The sequence below is a fragment of the Mytilus trossulus genome, chromosome 2 (assembly GCF_036588685.1).
Source record: "Mytilus trossulus isolate FHL-02 chromosome 2, PNRI_Mtr1.1.1.hap1, whole genome shotgun sequence".
NCBI lineage: Eukaryota > Metazoa > Mollusca > Bivalvia > Mytilida > Mytilidae > Mytilus > Mytilus trossulus.
Window position 1 is genome coordinate 25,012,414 of NC_086374.1, and position 19,028 is coordinate 25,031,441.

The 19,028-nt window shown below is 30.8% G+C and overlaps 1 protein-coding gene across 1 annotated transcript; it reads left to right on the forward strand.

The window, feature by feature from the left end:
* The first annotated feature begins 386 nt into the window (after nucleotides 1–386).
* On the forward strand, nucleotides 387–17,890 carry LOC134706826 (splicing factor C9orf78 homolog). Its single transcript, XM_063566129.1, has 9 exons — nucleotides 387–578; nucleotides 3,327–3,441; nucleotides 3,775–3,833; nucleotides 6,033–6,113; nucleotides 7,715–7,783; nucleotides 12,422–12,553; nucleotides 12,960–13,093; nucleotides 16,043–16,141; nucleotides 17,201–17,890. Exons 1-9 carry the CDS (start codon nucleotides 481–483, stop codon nucleotides 17,275–17,277), a joined length of 864 nt encoding a protein of 287 aa, XP_063422199.1. The 5' UTR covers nucleotides 387–480; the 3' UTR covers nucleotides 17,278–17,890.
* The last annotated feature ends 1,138 nt before the right edge of the window (nucleotides 17,891–19,028 follow it).

Below are 19,028 nucleotides of genomic sequence, written 5' to 3' on the forward strand. Positions count from 1 at the left end.
TTGTAAAAAAAACAAAACAGGGGGTTTCACATGTCCCGCCGTGTCTCAAAAACAATATCTGGTTATTGCTTAAAATTTTCTCAGAAACTATTTATGATTATTACATAAAACTTCCACACAAGACGACGGGCTTAAAGTTATCATGCGCTCATGGCGCAGCTGTTTATTAAACCGTGTTATATTAATATTGTATAGAAAAAATATAGAATAATCAGTTGATATTTGCCGCTGGTCGATAAGTAACCACCATATTTTAATGATAACTATGTATTGATCTTCATTAATCTATATATCATTATTTTTCGTGAAAAATTCTTAATATTTATTAACTTGAAAAAAAACATATAATATTCGGAATAAAAACGTGTCCGATACCATCAAACAACTTTTAGTGTGTCACGTCGGTTACCTCCCTTGGTAAAAAACTAATAATGTTCGTATTTTTTTGCCAAGAAAGTTGACCAAAATAAAGAAAGATAGATGGAGGCTTTTAAGAAGAAAAAATGTAGATCAATCAGAAAAAGACGCCACTCATCAGAGAGCGATGACAATTCGAACGAGGATGCAGATGACATTGAGTAAATAATTTAGTTCATAACAAATGGACACAAATACTTTTTTGTTGTATTTACACCTCAAAAACTACTATGACTAGATTTATCTGTCCAGTAGGACAATTTGTAAAGCCTGGCATCCAATAGTTATGTAAAATTTAAATGCATTTTTCTTTGTCGTAATAAGATAAAACATACATGTATCATCATCACTTTTGATGCAAAATCTTACAAATGAATCAGGTTTCTCCCTCTAACATGTCAAAAGGATCAGGATCACAATCTGAAAAATTTCATATATGTACATATATATTTATCTATGTCTTGTAAGTTATTCTTCTACATCTATGCTATTGATCTGCAGATACTGCTGTGCAAATGTCAACCTGCGTGCTCAGTATTCACAAGTGCAATTAAAGTTGGATAAAAACAAATGGTTTCTGTTTACAGCTTCAGCCTCTGAAGTTTTTCCTTGAAGCATTCTAGAGATGTAGCTTGGCAGTCTGTTCCGGTCAGTGATGGTGCTTGGAATGTAGCTGTATTTGTAGGCATCTGTGGAGGTACTAATCTGAGATGGTATTGTCTTGTTGAGGTAGATGGTCTTCTCACATATGATGGTACAATGTATGTTGACTGCGGCCTTTCCATGTGTTGCTTTGTAGAACATGCTTAGTCTACTGGATTTTCGTCTAGATTCTAACGTTTGCCATTCTACGGCTTTCATGATGTTTGTAACTATCCCAGGTTCTTGACTGTACATGTATGTTGATGTCGCAAATCTGACAGCTCTTCTTTGGACCATTTCTAGGGAGTCAATGTAATGTTTTCGATACAGATCCCATACTGCAGAGGCATACTAGAGATGTGGGCGCACTAGTGTTGCACTTTGATGTCTTGTGGACACTTTGAAATAATACATCTTCATGGTCTTAGGAATCCTAGTACTTGGTTTGATTTTGTGATGACTTTCTTGATGTGTGGATCCCAACTGAGATCTTCTGCCAATTTGACTCGAGGTATGGATATTGTTGTACTGTGGTAATTTGTTGTCCCATCATTTCATACTCTTATTGTTGATTTTTCTTTCTTGTTACCCTCAGTGTGTAGCATTTAGCTGGGTGGAATGTCATTTGCCACCTTTCTGCCCATTTAGTCAGTTCTGTTAGAACTTTTTGTAGTTGTAAGCTGTCCTCACTACCCTTAATGGATTGATATAGTAGCAAGTTGTCAGCAAATAGATGCACAGTCAGGGGACTTACTGAAATAAGTGATTTTTAAATTCTAGGTTTTGTCACAAATTGGGATTTTGTCGTTTTTTCAAAATTTTAAACACATAGGTTTAAATAATATCTTTTAATTTGTAAAATTAAAAAATATGAAATTTTTGCTTCTTTTAAGTAGCAAGGTTTATGCCTTTGATGCTATCATTTAGCTGAAAATTCTATTTTAGTTGAAAAAATGCTATAATAATGGCTATACATAATGAACTGATACTTTCTTAAAAGATTTTTCACAGCAGTGGGAGCATTTTTCCTGTGAAGTTCAAGGTTTCATCTTTCAGATTATGTAATAAAATTCTACTGTTCGCGATAAAAATTTCACTGTTCGGGGGGTAATTAAAAGAATGATACTTAAAGAAGTGATTTTTGGGAAGGAAATTGAGGTCTGATACTTAAACAAGTGATTTTTATGTCATTATCCTAGATTCAGTACAAGGTCATCACCTGAAATGACCTGGTCATCCTAGACAACACAGATGTTGGTTCTGATAAATTTAGAAACATAGTTAGTCCCTGGATCATTAGTTTTCTATATTTAAAGCTACAATAAAATTAAATCACTTCTTCTAGTGATTAATTTGTACTACTTAAATAGGTGATTATTAAAGAAAGACAACTCTTACTTCCAATCTTTATGGAAATAATGTTACTTGAGTCAGTGATTTAGAAAATCACTTGTTTAAGTAAGTCCCCTGACTGATGTAGGGTTGATTTTGATAATATTATTTGTCCCATATAGTTGATGTATATCAAGAAACAAAGTGGTTCTAATACTGTAGCCTGTGGAACTCCTGATCGTACTGGTTTGTTCTCACTGGTTTCTCCATCTAGACATACTCTCTGGTGTCGCTGAGTGAACCATGCAGAAATTCATTGTAGAGTGTTGTATGTTATTCCATAGTGTGTCATGTTCTTTAGAAGTCTTTGGTGGGGAACTGTATGGAATGCTTTCGAAAAATCAAGGATAAGCATATGCATGTCTATTTGTCTTGGAATGTCCAGTTCTCTTGCAACTGTTTCTATGCTGTTAATGAGTTTGGTTTCACATGATTTATTGATTGGTTACATCTGACTCCGTGTTGGAAGTCTTGGTGTTATGTTTTTTAAGCAGTAGCAGCATTGTATCTTCACTGTCGTATCAGTCTTTTAATATGTGTAGAGATCCATGGAACATGTTGTTCACTACCTATAGTTTTCTGTGGGATGAATTCTTTGGTTGCTTGTAGTATGATCTTTTTTAAGTATGTCCAGCTTTCTTCTACTGTGTTTTCTTCTACAGTGTTTTCTTCCAAGTTGTTAATTCTTGTTCTGAATGTTTTCTTTGAGTCCATTCATATCACCCTTTTTAAATAGGTGCACCAGTCTGAGTCTTATGTGACATAATCATTAATTTCATTTTTGCTTCTGGTTTTTCTTTTTAGATATTTGTATTATATATACATTAGTGACAGTAGTGAATAATATGTTTGATATATTTCTTTTTTATTTTCAGATCTAAATTAAAAGACATAAAGGAATTACAAAAGCAAAGAGAGAAACCCAAAGGTGTGAGTGCTGCTGTACTAGCTTTGGGGAAGAAAATACCTAAAACAGAAGAAGTAACTGATGTACGCAGCCTCCATTTTCTATATATATATGCCATTAATTAAAAACAAAAGTGATGAAATTGAAAAGATTGTCCACTGATTTCTATGAATTATTAGTTAATTCGTTGGCAATCATACATCATCTCTTATATTGCTATATTTCTACTACAAAAGGCCAACACAAAGGTCAGCAATGAAATTGTAGTAATACAGCAATATGACTTCTACCACTATAATTATGTATCTCAGAAAAGCATGTCTTCTATGACATACTTTGAGATTTTTGTGTAGTCGTTAGGAGAAATATTTTTATGAATACTTTTTAATCATTTCTACACTATTTTATAATTTTAGAAAGATCCATTTAAAAGACTTACAGGAGGAATTGTTGATATGAAAACTTTGAACAAATCGTAAGTGTAAAATTTGTCCAGGTAAAATATGTCTGGGCGGACAAATATTACTAGTATAAAAAGTCCATGGTTACAGAATTTACTAGTATATTTAGTCCAATGTTAGTAATATTTGTCCTCAGACTAATTTTCCTAGGTAATCATGTCATACACAATCCTATAATAAATTCAATTACATTTAAACCATGGAAATTTAAAAGTTATGTTTTGGTAATGTTTAAGAATTGCATAGTAATATTTTTAATAAAATTTATGTCCCTAGACTAATTTTCCTAGGAAACCATGTGGCATGTCCATGTTATTACTAATCCTAGGTTAAAATTTCCATGCCCTTAATTTTAAAAGGTGAATATGAATGTAATATGTTTCAATATTTTTAAACCATACTTAATTCATTTCAAAGCAGTTCATTTGTGCATCCTTAAATGGATAGATCATGTAGATTGTACAAATTTTTGAAAACAAATTGGATAAGCTTATGTCATGTATGTGTAGGATTTCAATGGCCTTTGTCAGCATGTATATTTGTCAATTTAGTTACTTGAGAACCTTAGCCCCTGTATGGGTGTTTATATCTTAAAGGTTTCAAAGTTTGTAACAAATATAAGGATATGGTCATTTTCATAAGTCAGCATTAAAAAAATCAGATCCAAAAATCAAGAATTCCTTTTATGCCTCCTTTTTTTTTAAGAAGATTCCATACAGTTTATATTACAAAAAATGTACTTGCAATGCAAATCTATAATACTAAAATTACAAGGTCCAATTTGTCAGCCGTCATCACGTGAAAACGACGAATCAAAGAATTCAAATTTATATACAACTTATATAGTACAAAGGTGTAGATTAAAAATTACACCACTCCAGACCCTTTTGTTTTTCACGTTATTAATATTGCCAATAATTAAGAAGTTCCGGGTCGAGTCCGATACCGATACCAATAGTATAATCACCTGTTACTTATTACCTTATCTGTACGTTCCACATCTGACAGGGGCACCACAAAACAGTGTATGCAGGATTAATATGCTATATACACGGGTCATAATCACAGGGTTGACACTACTAAATTGCCAAATTGTTACCTATTGTAGTATTTTAATCAGTAAGACTTTCTAAGATAACAATACGAATACTAAAAATCTGGACTATAAATAAGGCGTATAGGTACAGTTTTCAATTTGGTAGCGGGCATGAGTGACGTAAAACAGCGAATCAAAGAATTCAACTTATTTTATAACTAATATAAGACAATGTTGTTGATTAAAAAATACTCCATTCCAGGACCTTTTGTTTTCCAAATAATTAGTATTTATCATGACCAATAATTGATAAGTTCCAGTTCAACGGGTTCAAACAGAAATATTTGAAAGCAGAGAAAACTGTGTATCTTATAATCAGCATGATTTTATCAGATGACAATACTAATACTAAAGTAAGGCTTGCGCATTGTTATATACTTTAATTCAGTCACGGACCCGCGATGTCACGGGTGTGAACTAGTATTTCTTAAAGTTGAACCTACATGGATAATTGGTTTGTTCTCATGTGTGTTTATTTCACACAATTATTTAAGTACTTTTTCCATATCATTGAGTTGAGATATTCTAATTAAATTGATATACAAAAACCATGTGAAATAAAGTATAAAAGAAAATAAGTTAAAAATTAATTTAAACCCAAACTGCGGTCATATATTTATCCGTTAAGTGCATACATTGTGTCAATGTTTAATTCTATATTTGTAATGCATTCTTATGGTCAATTTGACCCCAATACAAATTTCCTTTGTTCTGTTTCTTATAGAAATCTCCTCGGTACAATGAGAATATATTTTATTTGAAAGCAACTTCATGCAGAGTCCTATAGATTGGCATAAAAAGTTGAATTGTAAATTTAGTGACTGGATAATTTTGAATGATTTTTTCATCTCATCCTAGCTTTGTACTTCTTTGCAGAATATGTTAAGGTTTGTTAATAAAGTATATCATAAAAAGTCATAAAATGATTAAACATCATGTATTGGAAAATATTATCAGCATGCTTCTTCACCCAACATATATGCATAAAAACAAAGTGAGCTCGAGGATAACTTGTGACTGACTGTCAATTGTCTTTCACCTGTACAGTAGAGATACATCAACAATTCTAACAGATTTAAAATCTTATTTTCACTTTATGTTTATATACATATTACAGAGATATGTCCAAAGAAGATGTAGAAGCCATTGGGACAGCATTTGCAGCAGAAACAAACAGAAGAGATGAAGACACAGAAATGTATGTAGGTCATATCTAAAGTAAATAATGGTGTTAACTCATTTCTGGAAATAAATATATACTGGATCAAAATGTTGATAAAAGGTTTATCAGAGATGCATGTAAATGCACAGTTAAGTGTAGGTCTATTTATAAACTTCCACTCAAAAAGGGTACTTACTAAATAATATCTTCAAAACTAGTTTATTTAAAAGAAAGTAAGTGTTAATATATTGTAGACACTACTCAAAGTACTAATTACAGTGATAATTAGATAAACTTTTGGAATAAGTTTATCAAAAGGATAAATAAGTCATTTGTAAGTTAACCTGATATGAGTTAAAATAAATTTACTGGCTCTATGGACAACATCAACTTAAAAATTAAGATGTTTACTTGAGTTTCAACATGAATATGTATAGCTACAGCAGGATAAAAGAGAGTGACCTCACACAAGAGTTTTTTGCTGAAAAGATGAAGGTTAAATTTAAGGTTCCAATTTAAGGCTTTTTTAGGGGGCCCGACACCCCCCCTTTTTTGTGGCAAAAAAATGATTATATAGGGAATCACTGAAGCATGACTGGAGAGGGGCCCTTCTTAGGCAGTCAATGAGATCCCCTGATGAAAATTTCTTGATCCGCCACTGACTTTTATAGAAGGTTTGACTGTTATTTGAATTTACTAAACATTCCAGAGTTGTTGTATTTAAATGGATTGAATTATAATGAAACAACCCACCAATTGACAGACTAAGCTTATGTAAAATATAGATCAATTGTTTACCATCAATTTATTCAAAATATTAGATTTACAAAAAATCAAGGCAAGAAAAACTAGATGTGTCAAAGCGACACAAATTGCCCTGTCCCAAAAAGTTGAAAAATCTGCAATTTCAATGTAAGCACATGTGGACACAAACATGATGGTAGTCTCACAAATCAAAAATCAGCTCGAAATCTGGAGGCGTCGAGAAAAAAAATCTGTATTACTGTGATTTTCAATAATTTATCAAAGTACAAAGCCCGTAATTTTAGCAAAAATTATCGGAAAGAAACTTAAACTTGATCTGTATTAACTCATCATGGTTAACTCACATACCAAAAATCAGCCCAATATCTGAAGGTGTTTAGAGAAAAAGTCTGTATAACTGTGATTTTCAACAATATATCAAAGTCCAAAGTTATTTCAGCAAAAATTAGTGAAGGGGAACAAAACTTAAACTTGATCTGTAACTCATCATTGTTTAAAACTCACATACCAAAAATGAGCCTAATATCTGAAGGCGTTTAGAAAAAAACTTTGATAATGGTTTGTTGAGGAATGACGGAATTACAGAACTATTGAATTTTGGAAGGACAGACAAGGGTAAAACTATATGGCACCGACAACTTCGTTGCGGGGCCATTAAAAATGTGATGATGAAATAAACTACTGTTACAGAGCAGATTTTTAGCAATTACTCTGTGCCAGCATAATGAATTAATGTTAAATGTCTTGCGGTTTCATTTTTTTATCTGGAACAGTTGAGCAACAACCAAATAATCTGAATTAATATATTTGACTGAAATAATTCATAATTGTATATTAAAATAAGCTTAAAAAATACTTATTTACTTTTTTAGGTTGAAATATGTGGAAGATCAACTTGCAAAAAAGAAAGGCAATGTAAATGATAAAGAAACAGATTTTAAGTAAGTTAATTCAGAAACATTGAGGGAAACCTTGTTAACAGTAGGTATCTCCAAATCATGCTAACACCATTGAAGAGTGTATTAGAAATTGAAATAGTTTCAATGTTTTTTTGGTCCATATGAAGTTTCAATGATAAGAACCCTTTCTATGTTATTATAGCTTAACTACTGTAATTGTACTTGATTTCGTGAATTGTGTATTTCAAACATGATTTTTTTTCGAAAAAAAATTGAAAAATTGTTTAACAGTTATAATTATTGTTTCTTGTGTATTAAAAGTAAATGTGTAAATAGCCTTTGGTTTAAGTTTATTAGGGTAAATAGCCATCATGTAAACTGTAGTAAGATTACAGGTATTACTCAACTGATTTTAATTTTAATTCATTAATTTGTCATTCTTCATTTGTAATACAATATGTTTAAATGTTGGTTAATTCAGGAGAAGGTTCAGCCTCTGATATAGCAGAAGATGCTCTCAGTAAACTTCATTAAATTCATGTGTATCTATTTTCCCAATAATATACCAACCCCGAAATTCATATTTTGGTTGTCGAAGGGGTTGAGTGTTGTCTTTCTCTTATCTACAAGTTTTGTATTTAATTTAAATTGTAGCTGAATTTATGTATTTACCATTTTGGGCAGTGCTGGTGTTATTCTGTCATAGAAATTCTTTCTATCAGCTGTTTTTCATATACTAACAAGCTGTAGATACAAAAAAAGATTTCATCATTGTTTATAGCTGACTAAGTGGTATGGGCTTTGCTCATTGTTGAAGAGGGTACAGGGACCTATAGTTATTAATTTCTGTTTCATTTCAACTCTTGTGGAGGGTTATCTCATTGTAAGCATACCTTGTCTTTTTAGCTCACCTGGCCTAAAAGGCCATGTGAGCTTTTCTCATCACTTGGCGTCCGTCGTTGTCGTAGTCGTCGTCATCTGTCGTCGTTAACAATTTTTCAAACATCTTCTCCTCTAATACTACTGAATGGATTTGATTGAAACTTAGCATGATTGTTCCTTAGATTATCCTGCACAAAGTGTGTGCTTTGATTTTTGATCCGTCAAAAAACATGGCCGCCGTTACTTAAAATAGAACATAGGGGTCAAATGCAGTTTTTGGCTTATATCTCAAAAACAAAAGCATTTAGAGCAAATCTGACATGGGGTAAAAATGTTCATTAGGTCAATATCTATCAGCCCTGAAATTTTCAGATGAATCAAACAACCCATTGTTGGGTTGCTGCCACTTAATTGGTAATTTTAAGGAAATTTTGCAGTTTTTGGTCATTATCTTGAATATTATTATAGATAAAGATAAACTGTAAACAGCAAAAATGATCAGCAAAGTAAGATCTACAAATAAGTTAATATGACCAAAATTGTCAATTGACCCTTAAGGGGTTATTGTCCTTTAATGACAATTTTTCATAATTTGTTCATCATATTTGCTAACTTTAAAAAATCTTCTCCTCTAAAACTACACAACCAAATTCAACCAAACTTCAACTGAATGATCAGTAGGGTGTATAAAATAAATTTTGTGCTTTATTTTTTATTTCGTCAAAAAACATGGCCGTCATGGCTAAAAATAGAACACAGGGTAAAATGCAGTTTTTGGCTTATATCTCAAAAACTCCAGCATTTAGAGCAAATAAGACAAGAAGTTAAAGTATTTATTAGGTTCTGGTCTACCTGTCCTTAAATTTTCAGCCGAATTGATGATTTTAAAGAAATTTTGCAGTTTTTGGTTATTATCTTGAATATTATTATAGATACAGATAAACTGTTAATAGCAAAAATGTTAAGCAAAGTAAGATCTACAAATAAGTCAATTTGACCAAAGTTGTCAATTGACCCCTTAAGGAGTTATTGCCCTTTAAAGACTTTTTTTCACAATTTGTTCATCATGTTGACTTACTTTAAAAAATCTTCTCCTTTGAATCTGCTGTATCAATTTCAGCCAAACTTAGGCTAAATGAGTTTCAGAGTATCTAGTATAAATTTTATATTTTATTTCCTTGTATGTCAAGAAACATAGCTCCTATGGCTAAAATAGAACATAGGAGAAAATGATTTTTTTTTGCTTTTGAAGAAAATAGGACGATTCAAAGAACATTTAAATAAATTGAAAAGCCAAAATAATCATTGATGAGAGATTTAACCAAACAAATTAAGGTGAGCGATTCAGGCTTTGAGAGCCTCTTGTTTTCTTATACTACTGCAAAAATAATTTGTGGTCGTATATTGGTATCCAGTTGTTGGCGTTGTCATCCAAAGACAGTTGGTTTCCGGACAATAACTTTAGTATTGATAAATAGAAATCTAAGAAATTTAAACAAAAAAGGTTTATAACCACAAAAGAAAGCTTGGGATGGATTTTGGAGGTTATTGTCCTAACAGTTTAGGAATGAGGAGCCAAAAAGAGGCCCAAAAAGGCATTTTCTAGTTTCCAGACAATAACTTGTGTTTAAGTGTATGGATCTCTCTGACAATTTACCTCAAGTTTCCATACCAGAAAGGGAAGGTTAGGATTGGCTTTGAGGGGTTATGGCTCAAACTGTTTTGGAATTAGGGGCCAACAAGGGTGTCTTGTTTAATGGAGATACATTTGTTTCTATTTTGGGTTGGGGTCAATATGCAACAGCTAAAAAAAGAAAAAAAAGGGAGGGGTAATTTTTTTATTTTTTGGAGGGAGGGTCAATTCTCAACAGCAAAGTGTATTGTACTGTAGCAAAAAAATGAGTATAGATTCAAATCATATAACCAATTCCTATTTCTTTGACTATTGTTATTCTGTGTCAGAAACCTATCATGTGTCAAATATTTAATTACAATCCAAATTAAGACCTGTGTCGAGCTTGAATATTGTATTCATTTTTTCCCCAATGGTTCAGGGTTGAACCTCTGCAGTCATATTCAGCTGCGCTCGGCAGAAAAAAATATTTATATTTGAAATATTGATTTCATTAAGATGTTATTATTTTACATCTGTTTTATTTCACATCAATGACTATAGAAACTAAGATATTTAAAAAAAAAAATAATATACCAGTACACAAATGTATACGGTATATATTATTCTTTTGTGAAAATTCCAGTACTTTTGAAGAATATTTTGTTTATCAAAGATCTTAGAGACTGTGTCAATGTATCAATTATTTATTTATGTATACATCTGACATTTGGATTTAAGTTTCAGTATCTTTTATGTATGAATAATTCAAGATAGTCTGATATTTTTACAAATAAAACTTTTATATCATGACTTTAGCTCAAAGTGTATGCCAGATATTAATTATTTAGATTTTATTGGATTTTCCTTTGCTTATGAAGTTGTATTAATTAAGATTTGCCACAAAACAATACATCTTCTAGGTTAATGGATGACTGTTATAAGCCTTACTAAAAAATAACATACATCTATCTTACACAATGTGTAAATAATTTATATATTTTCATGATACTTACTTGGATAAACAAAAAAAGGAAATGAAAAAGAGATAGTATATTTTTTTTTTTTTTATTTATGTTCACATTTTAATTGGTTTATAATAAATGTTGAGGTATTCAGGATTCAAATGAAAAACCTTTTATCGATGGGTAGCTGCAGATGAATTTTCTTTACATATTTGACATTGTATTTTTGTGCTTTAATCAATCAATAGACTACTTTTGAGTAAGGTGCATTTCCGTCAAAAAACTTTGGTTTTAGTGAACACCATTTGTGCGTTTAGGGGCATCTTTCCTTCAGTTCCCATGTTAAGCGAGTGGTTTGAAAACTATGATGCTCTATTGCAAATTTATTTGTTAAATTGAATTTTCATAATTGACAATCAGCACTGCTGTCATTAGCAAGGGAATTGTGAATAAGTATCTACGGAACAAAAGTTACCTATAGTTTATCCTGCACAATGATTTTCATTAAGAAACTTGATGAATGTTAATAGTGCAGGGATACAGGCCATCCCCTCTATCTGGTAAATGAAGTTATAAATGTGCACATAATTTACAATTTTTTTTACAGTTAAGGACAAACTTCAAAGTGGTCTCTTGAATGTTCATAAATATTGTCATCTATAAAATTTGTCAAAACTAGTTTATACTTATATACTGTAAATTCCAATCAGTACTTTATAATGGGGGTGTTTTTAAAGCAGTCAACAGCTTTCCACAGCTCATGATTATTTCTTGCTTGAGGCAGGCCAGGTTTTATCTAAATTGAGCTCTTAACAATGTGCAAAAACCTAAACACAGTATTTTGATGTATTTACATTTTCAATTGTGTTGGTAACCAGGTTATACTGATTGTCTAAAAATAAGACAGTTTGGGAGAAACAATTATACATGAATTGATAAAGAAATAAGAGAATCTTTTGTAGTAAAATACCTTGTCACATCATAAGTCATATAATTATATTGTCATATGCAAGACATGATATGATTACATTGTCACATCATAAGTCATGATATAATTACATTGTCACATCATAAGTCATATAATTACATTGTCAGATTACAAGACATGATATAATTACATTGTCACATCATAAGTCATGATATAATTACATTGTCACATCATAAGTTATGACCAATGTCATTACATTGTTTCAATAAGCATAACATTTATTTATTTTTCAGACCTAAGAAAAGGGGTGACACACTGTATGCTCTACCAGATAAGTTAAAGATAGAATCTTCATTGAAGAATACAGAAGATATGTTGTCTAATCAGATGTTGTCTGGTATCCCAGAGGTTGACCTTGGCATTGAGTGAGTACACACTATCTTCCTGCATGTTTATAAGAAAATCAATTTTTTACATTAGTAATATTGTTCATATATGAAATTTAGCAATGAACAATGCATTCATCTTCTCTATTATATTGTCTATCCAACAAATATTTTCCTTACACATATCTACAATTTGTTAAACATTGAGATCATATTTATTCAGCAACTTGAAAGTAATGAGTTGTAAAATGTAAGCACTTTTTAGTTCTGTGAGACATTTTTACATTTATAAAAAACTTTGCAATAATTTCTGAATTTAAAGAACTTCAAAAAGTGTTGTACCCACTTTTAAACCATTGCATTATTTTGATCATTAAAATTAAAAAAAATAAAAAAAATTAGTAAATGTGCTTGTAACAGCAATTTTTTGTTTGATTTAATTCAGAGCAAAAATTAAGAACATAGAGGCAACAGAGGATGCTAAACAGAAACTTGTACAAGAGAGAATGAAAAAGAGGGACGTAGTGTCAGACTTTGTACCTACAAATATGGCTGCTAATTATATACAACACAACAGATGTAAGATATTGTAATTTTTTTTAAACAAGAATATCAAATGTTATTTCAATAAATGAGATTAAAAAGACTCTAAGTATATATGATTATTCAAACAATGGATGAAAGATAGATTCATTTACTAGCCAATTAAACAATGGGTGAAAGATAGATTCATTTACAAGCCAATCTTTAAAAAAGTAATTTAATGATTATTCAGTGTTCACTCCAGGGTCTTTTAGCATCATACTTAGAAACAAGATGGTATTTCAATTTACCCTGCTTACCAGGATGCTAAATGAAATATCTGTGGAGAACACTGATTGTTTATCATATTACTTAGTATATCCAGAGTTGAGGAGCTGTCCAACAGTACTACTATGTGTAGAATATCTGTACAAGGGTTTCAGATAGTGAGGATGATATTTTCAACGGGCAGCAAGCCTATTGTAAAAGTTTGATAACACTTTGAGAATTATTGTCTGGATTAGTTACTTTGATTACATATTTTTATACGACCGCAAATTTTGAAAAAATTTTCGTCGTATATTGCTATCACGTTGGCGTCGTCGTCTGCGTCGTCGTCGTCCGAATACTTTTAGTTTTTGCACTCTAACTTTAGTAAAAGTGAATAGAAATCTTTGAAATTTTAACACAAGGTTTATGACCATAAAAGGAAGGTTGGTATTGATCTTGGGAGTTTTGGTCCCAATATTTTAGGAATAAGGGGCCAAAAAGGGCCCAAATAAGCATTTTCTTGGTTTTCCCACTGTAACTTTAGTTTAAGTTAATAGAAATCTATGAAATTTTGACACAAGGTTTATGACCACAAAAGAAAGGTTGGGATTGATTTTGGGAGTTTTGGTTTCAACAGTTTAGGAATTAGGGGCCAATAAAGGGCCCAAATAAGCATTATTCTTGGTTTTCGTACAATAACTTTAGTTTAAGTACATGTGTAAATAGAAATCAATGAAATTTAAACACAATGTTTATGACCACAAAAGGAAGGTTGGTATAGATTTTGGGAGTTGAGGTCCCAACAGGTTAGGAATTAGGGGCCAAAAAGGGACCCAAATAAGCATTTTTCTTGGTTTTCACACCATAACGTTAGTATTAGTAAATAGATATCTATGAAATTTAAACACAAGGTTTATGACCATAAAAGGAAGGTTGGTATTGATTTTGGGAGTTTTGGTCCCAACAGGGCCAAAATTAAACTTTGTTTGATTTCATCATAATTGAATAATTGGGGTTCTTTGATATGCTGAATCTAACTGTGTATGTTGATTCTTAACTTTTGGTCCCGTTTTCAATTTGGTCTACATTAAGGTCCAAAGGGTCCAAAATTAAACTTAGTTTGATTTTGACAAAAAATGAATCGGTTGGATTCTTTGATATGTTGAATCTTAAAATGTACTTAGATTCTTGATTATTGGCCCAGTTTTCAAGTTGGTCCAAATCGGGGTCCAAAATTAAACTTTGTTTGATTTCATCAAAAATTGAATAAATGGGGTTCTTTGATATGCTGAATCTAACTGTGTATGTTGATTCTTAACTTTTGGTCCCGTTTTCAAATTGGTCTACATTAAGGTCCAAAGGGTCCAAAATTAAACTTAGTTTGATTTTGACAAAAAATGAATCGGTTGGATTCTTTGATATGTTGAATCTAAAAATGTACTTAGATTCTTGATTATTGGCCCAGTTTTCAAGTTGGTCCAAATCGGGGTCCAAAATTAAACTTTGTTTGATTTCATCAAAAATTGAATAAATGGGGTTCTTTGATATGCCAAATCTAACTGTGTATGTAGATTCTTCATTTTTGGTCCTGTTTTCAAATTGGTCTACATTAAGGTCCAAAGGGTCCAAAATTAAACTAAGTTTGATTTTAACAAAAATTGAATTCTTGGGCCTCTTTGATATGCTGAATCTAAACATGTACTTAGATTTTTGATTATGGGCCCAGTTTTCAAGTTGGTCCAAATCAGGATCTTAAATTATTATATTAAGTATTGTGCAATAGGAAGTCTTTTCAATTGCACAGTATTGTGCAATGGCAAGAAATATCTAATTGCACAATATTGTGAAATAGCAATTTTTTTTTTAATTAGAGTTATCTTTCTTTGTCCCGAATAATAAGCTAGAAATATCTTATTGTGCAATAGCAAGATTTTTTTTTTAATTGGAGTTATCTTTCTTTGTCCAGAATCAACTTAAATTTTTGTTATATGCAATATACACTGTATATTCACTTTTTACTACCAACTGATAAATTTAAATAATCTTTACCATTCAGTGATAACAAGCAGTTTTTTTTTACATCTTAATATTTTATGATGTATTTAAATGAGTAGTTATTGTTGCAAACTCCATTAGAATATTTTAATTGAGATTAGTTTTGGAATAAGTGAAAGGGGGATGTGATTAAAAATTGGGTTCAATTTTTCTCATTTGAAATTTCATAAATAAAAAGAAAATTTCTTCAAACATTTTTTTGAGAGGATTAATATTCAACAGCATAGTGAATTGCTTTAAGAGAAAACAAAAAAATTAAGTTCATTAGAACACATTCATTCTGTGTCAGAAACCTATGCTGTGTCAACTATTTAAACACAATCCAAATTTAGAGCTGAATCAAGCTTGAATGTTGTGTCCATACTTGCCCCAACCGTTCAGGGTTCAACCTCTGCGTTCGTATAAAGCTACGCCCTGCGGAGCATCTGGTTTATAACTGGAAAGCCATGTGGTATTAATTTATATGTACATGTACATCATGAACAATTAGTCTCTTCACAGAATCTTAAGTTTGAATTTTAATACATCAGAGAAATATACACGAAGCTTGTACAAATATTTGATCAGCCTATATATTTTGTGAACTCCTGACCCTGTATTGCTTTTGTTATTTCCATCTTTACAAGATCATGAAAGAAGTCCACCTACCTCAAAAGTTATTTAAAATGTGTTTTTTTTCAGTTAATATTGAAGATACAGCACCAATACTAAAAAAGGTAGAGGAGCCTAAACCAGAACCATTGAGAGTAGGAGATGCTGAAAAATTGTCAGAAATATCAGGTAGAAATTTTTAATGTTATTCAAAATTTATCATGAAGTGAGTTATTATGTTTTTTTTTTTCCTAATTGTTTTACTAGTTAATATAAAACAAAACAATATGAACTGATATACCTTTAATAGAGTCTGACACAAGTCCTGTCTGTTAGAATTGTGTATTCACTATCTTAGTTAAACTACAGACTACTGACCTTTCTGTAAACATATATTTCTGTTTTCTGTGTGATAGTGTAAAATGATTCTTGAATGAAGAGAAAAAAATTGTGAAAGTCATGGAAAATGGTAGAAATGCTGACTTATCAATACTTTGCTTATCTATACGTATATTGTTTCTCATGAAATATTAATACATTGTATCATACTGTATTTGTCACCCTACTTTCTTTTGTCATTTGTAAAAGTGGCAGAAATGATGACTTGTCTTTATTTAAGAAAATATACTTATCATTTGACGACATCTTATCTATACATATAATATTTCTCATGAAAAATAATATCATTCTGTATTTGTCACCCTGCATTCTATAGTAATTTGTGAAAGTGGTAGAAATGATCACTTGTTAATACTTAAATAAAATAAGTCATCATCTGACCGCATCTTATCCATACATATAATATTTCTCATGAAAAATTAATATCATTCTGTTTTTGTCACCCTGCATTCTATAGTAATTTGTGAAAGTGGTAGAAATGATCACTTGTTAATACATTGTACTTAAATAAAATAAGTTATCATCTGACCGCATCTTATCTATACTATAATATTTCTCATGAAAAATTAATATCATTCTGTATTTGTCACCCAACATTCTATAGTAATTTGTGAAAGTGGTAGAAATGATCGTTTGTTAATACTTAAATAAAATAAGTTATCATTTGAAAGCATCTTATCTATACATATAATGTTTCTCATGAAAAATTAATATCATTCTGTATTTGTCACCCTACATACTATAAGGTGTTAATAGAAAAATACTGATTTTAAAATCAACTGGAATCCAGAACTTTAAATTCTTAGCATAGATTGCAAATATGTAATTATTATTTGTTTATATTAACAGGGAAGAAGAAGAGCTCAACAGAAAAAGCAACAGATGATTTTCATTACGAAAAATTTAAGAAGCACATGAGAAGATAATGAATATGTCAAATCATAAACTTAGTGCAATAAAACAATATCTGGAGTTCTAAATGTGGATAAATATTTAAAATTGCATTGGTAATGGTAAGATGGAATACTGAATAGACAATGTTTTAAGCAAATGACTGCTATTAAAATCATGGTATGCAGCATTGAACTCCTTAACTAGAACAGTTACACAAAGAGAGGGACTAGAAAGAGGTCATATGGAGAACATTATGTGTCATTGTTAGGACATCGTTATGATGCACAAGTCAATACATGCATGTTTGATGACTTCTGAACAATCATCAGAAGAGCAGATTGAAAATATGACCATGTAATTGTTATTTAAATTCAGGTTAAGAATTTGTCTTCTACCAGTAAACAATACTATGAGTTAATTATTAGAAAAAGAAAATATGTATTATTTATCAATAAGTGATGGATTGATCCAACTTTATGTACCATTTTGGGTAAAACTGTCGAATACAGTTGATTTTCACCATTAAAAAAAATGGCCAAAATGATCCAATCTTCGTAGGTTAATGTCACCTTTTAAAAATCATTGTACTTTTTTTTGTATTTTCTGGATTATATTGTCATATTCATTTATCATTAAAATCATCACATTAAAGAATTGTTTTATTTTATGTTAGTGTCTGAAAGAAGTTAAAGTATAGTTTAGTTCTCATGAGTTTTATGGTTGATAACATCATCCTCTTATGAGCATGGATAATACCAGGATTTTAAATAGCAACTGTGACAATATATTATTAATATAATTTATTTGTCAACACCTCTGAAACATTGTACAACATAGGACTTATATTCACTTGGATAATTTTAGTCTGCATAAGAAATGTGCATTATCTGGTTGTACAAATATAACATGAGATGAAGTCAGCAATTTCAAAAACCTAAGAAACTATCATTATGTCCCTTTGAATTCAGAATTTTGGCCATCAAACAACTGCAACATTTTGTCGTTGCAACTTCTCTGAAACCATACAACAGAATTTCATAAAACTTTGAGGGCAGTTTGTAGATTTGCATGTCAACAAGAAATTTGATCAGTGGACTTTTGTAGGAGTTACATGTCTTTGATCTTAGGAAAATATTGTCTGATAACAATGTAGTGGCATGACATACGTTCTTTAATTTTCTATTGGATATTTGTCTCATTCATACCAAATCTAATTTTTTGAATTCAGTAGTTGTGTGATTGTAAATTATACCACATTTTATTTTAAATTTTGGGTATTGACTAGTACACATCCTTAAATGGTCTTGCATTTAATTAACATCTTATGACATCTTCATTCAATTGTGTGTTTTTGTCTGTACATGTATTTTGTACTATTATAATAGATATAATAAATAAATAGACACTTTTTTAAAAAGTGCACAAATTATAAAAAAATGATGCCCATAAAGCTGACTGCATATGGACTTGAGACATTGTTAAAGGCTGTATTTTGTCCTAGTCTTATTTCTACACAATTTGGCTCTTGTGAACAATTGTCTCACTGGTATTCATACCACATCTTATTTTTATAAGATCTGTAATTAAGAAAATATTGTCACACTCCAGATCAGCGTCATCACCCTCAAATGATGATTTTTACCAACTTTTTGCAGTTATATCTAATATCCATAAAAGCAATTTTAGATAGATAAAAAATTAATAGAAAAACAAGAGTGCACACACTGAAGTGTCTCAACTTCTTTACAAACCATTGATATTATGTTGATAATCCTAAAGATAA

Bases quoted from the DNA above. Each gene is read 5' to 3' on its own strand.
- LOC134706826 (XM_063566129.1), top strand. From the start codon at position 481: ATGGAGGCTTTTAAGAAGAAAAAATGTAGATCAATCAGAAAAAGACGC. The intron at 3,834-6,032 runs GTAAGTGTAAAA...TACATATTACAG, and splicing joins ATGAAAACTTTGAACAAATC to AGATATGTCCAAAGAAGATG. The intron at 16,142-17,200 runs GTAGAAATTTTT...TTATATTAACAG, and splicing joins AAAATTGTCAGAAATATCAG to GGAAGAAGAAGAGCTCAACA.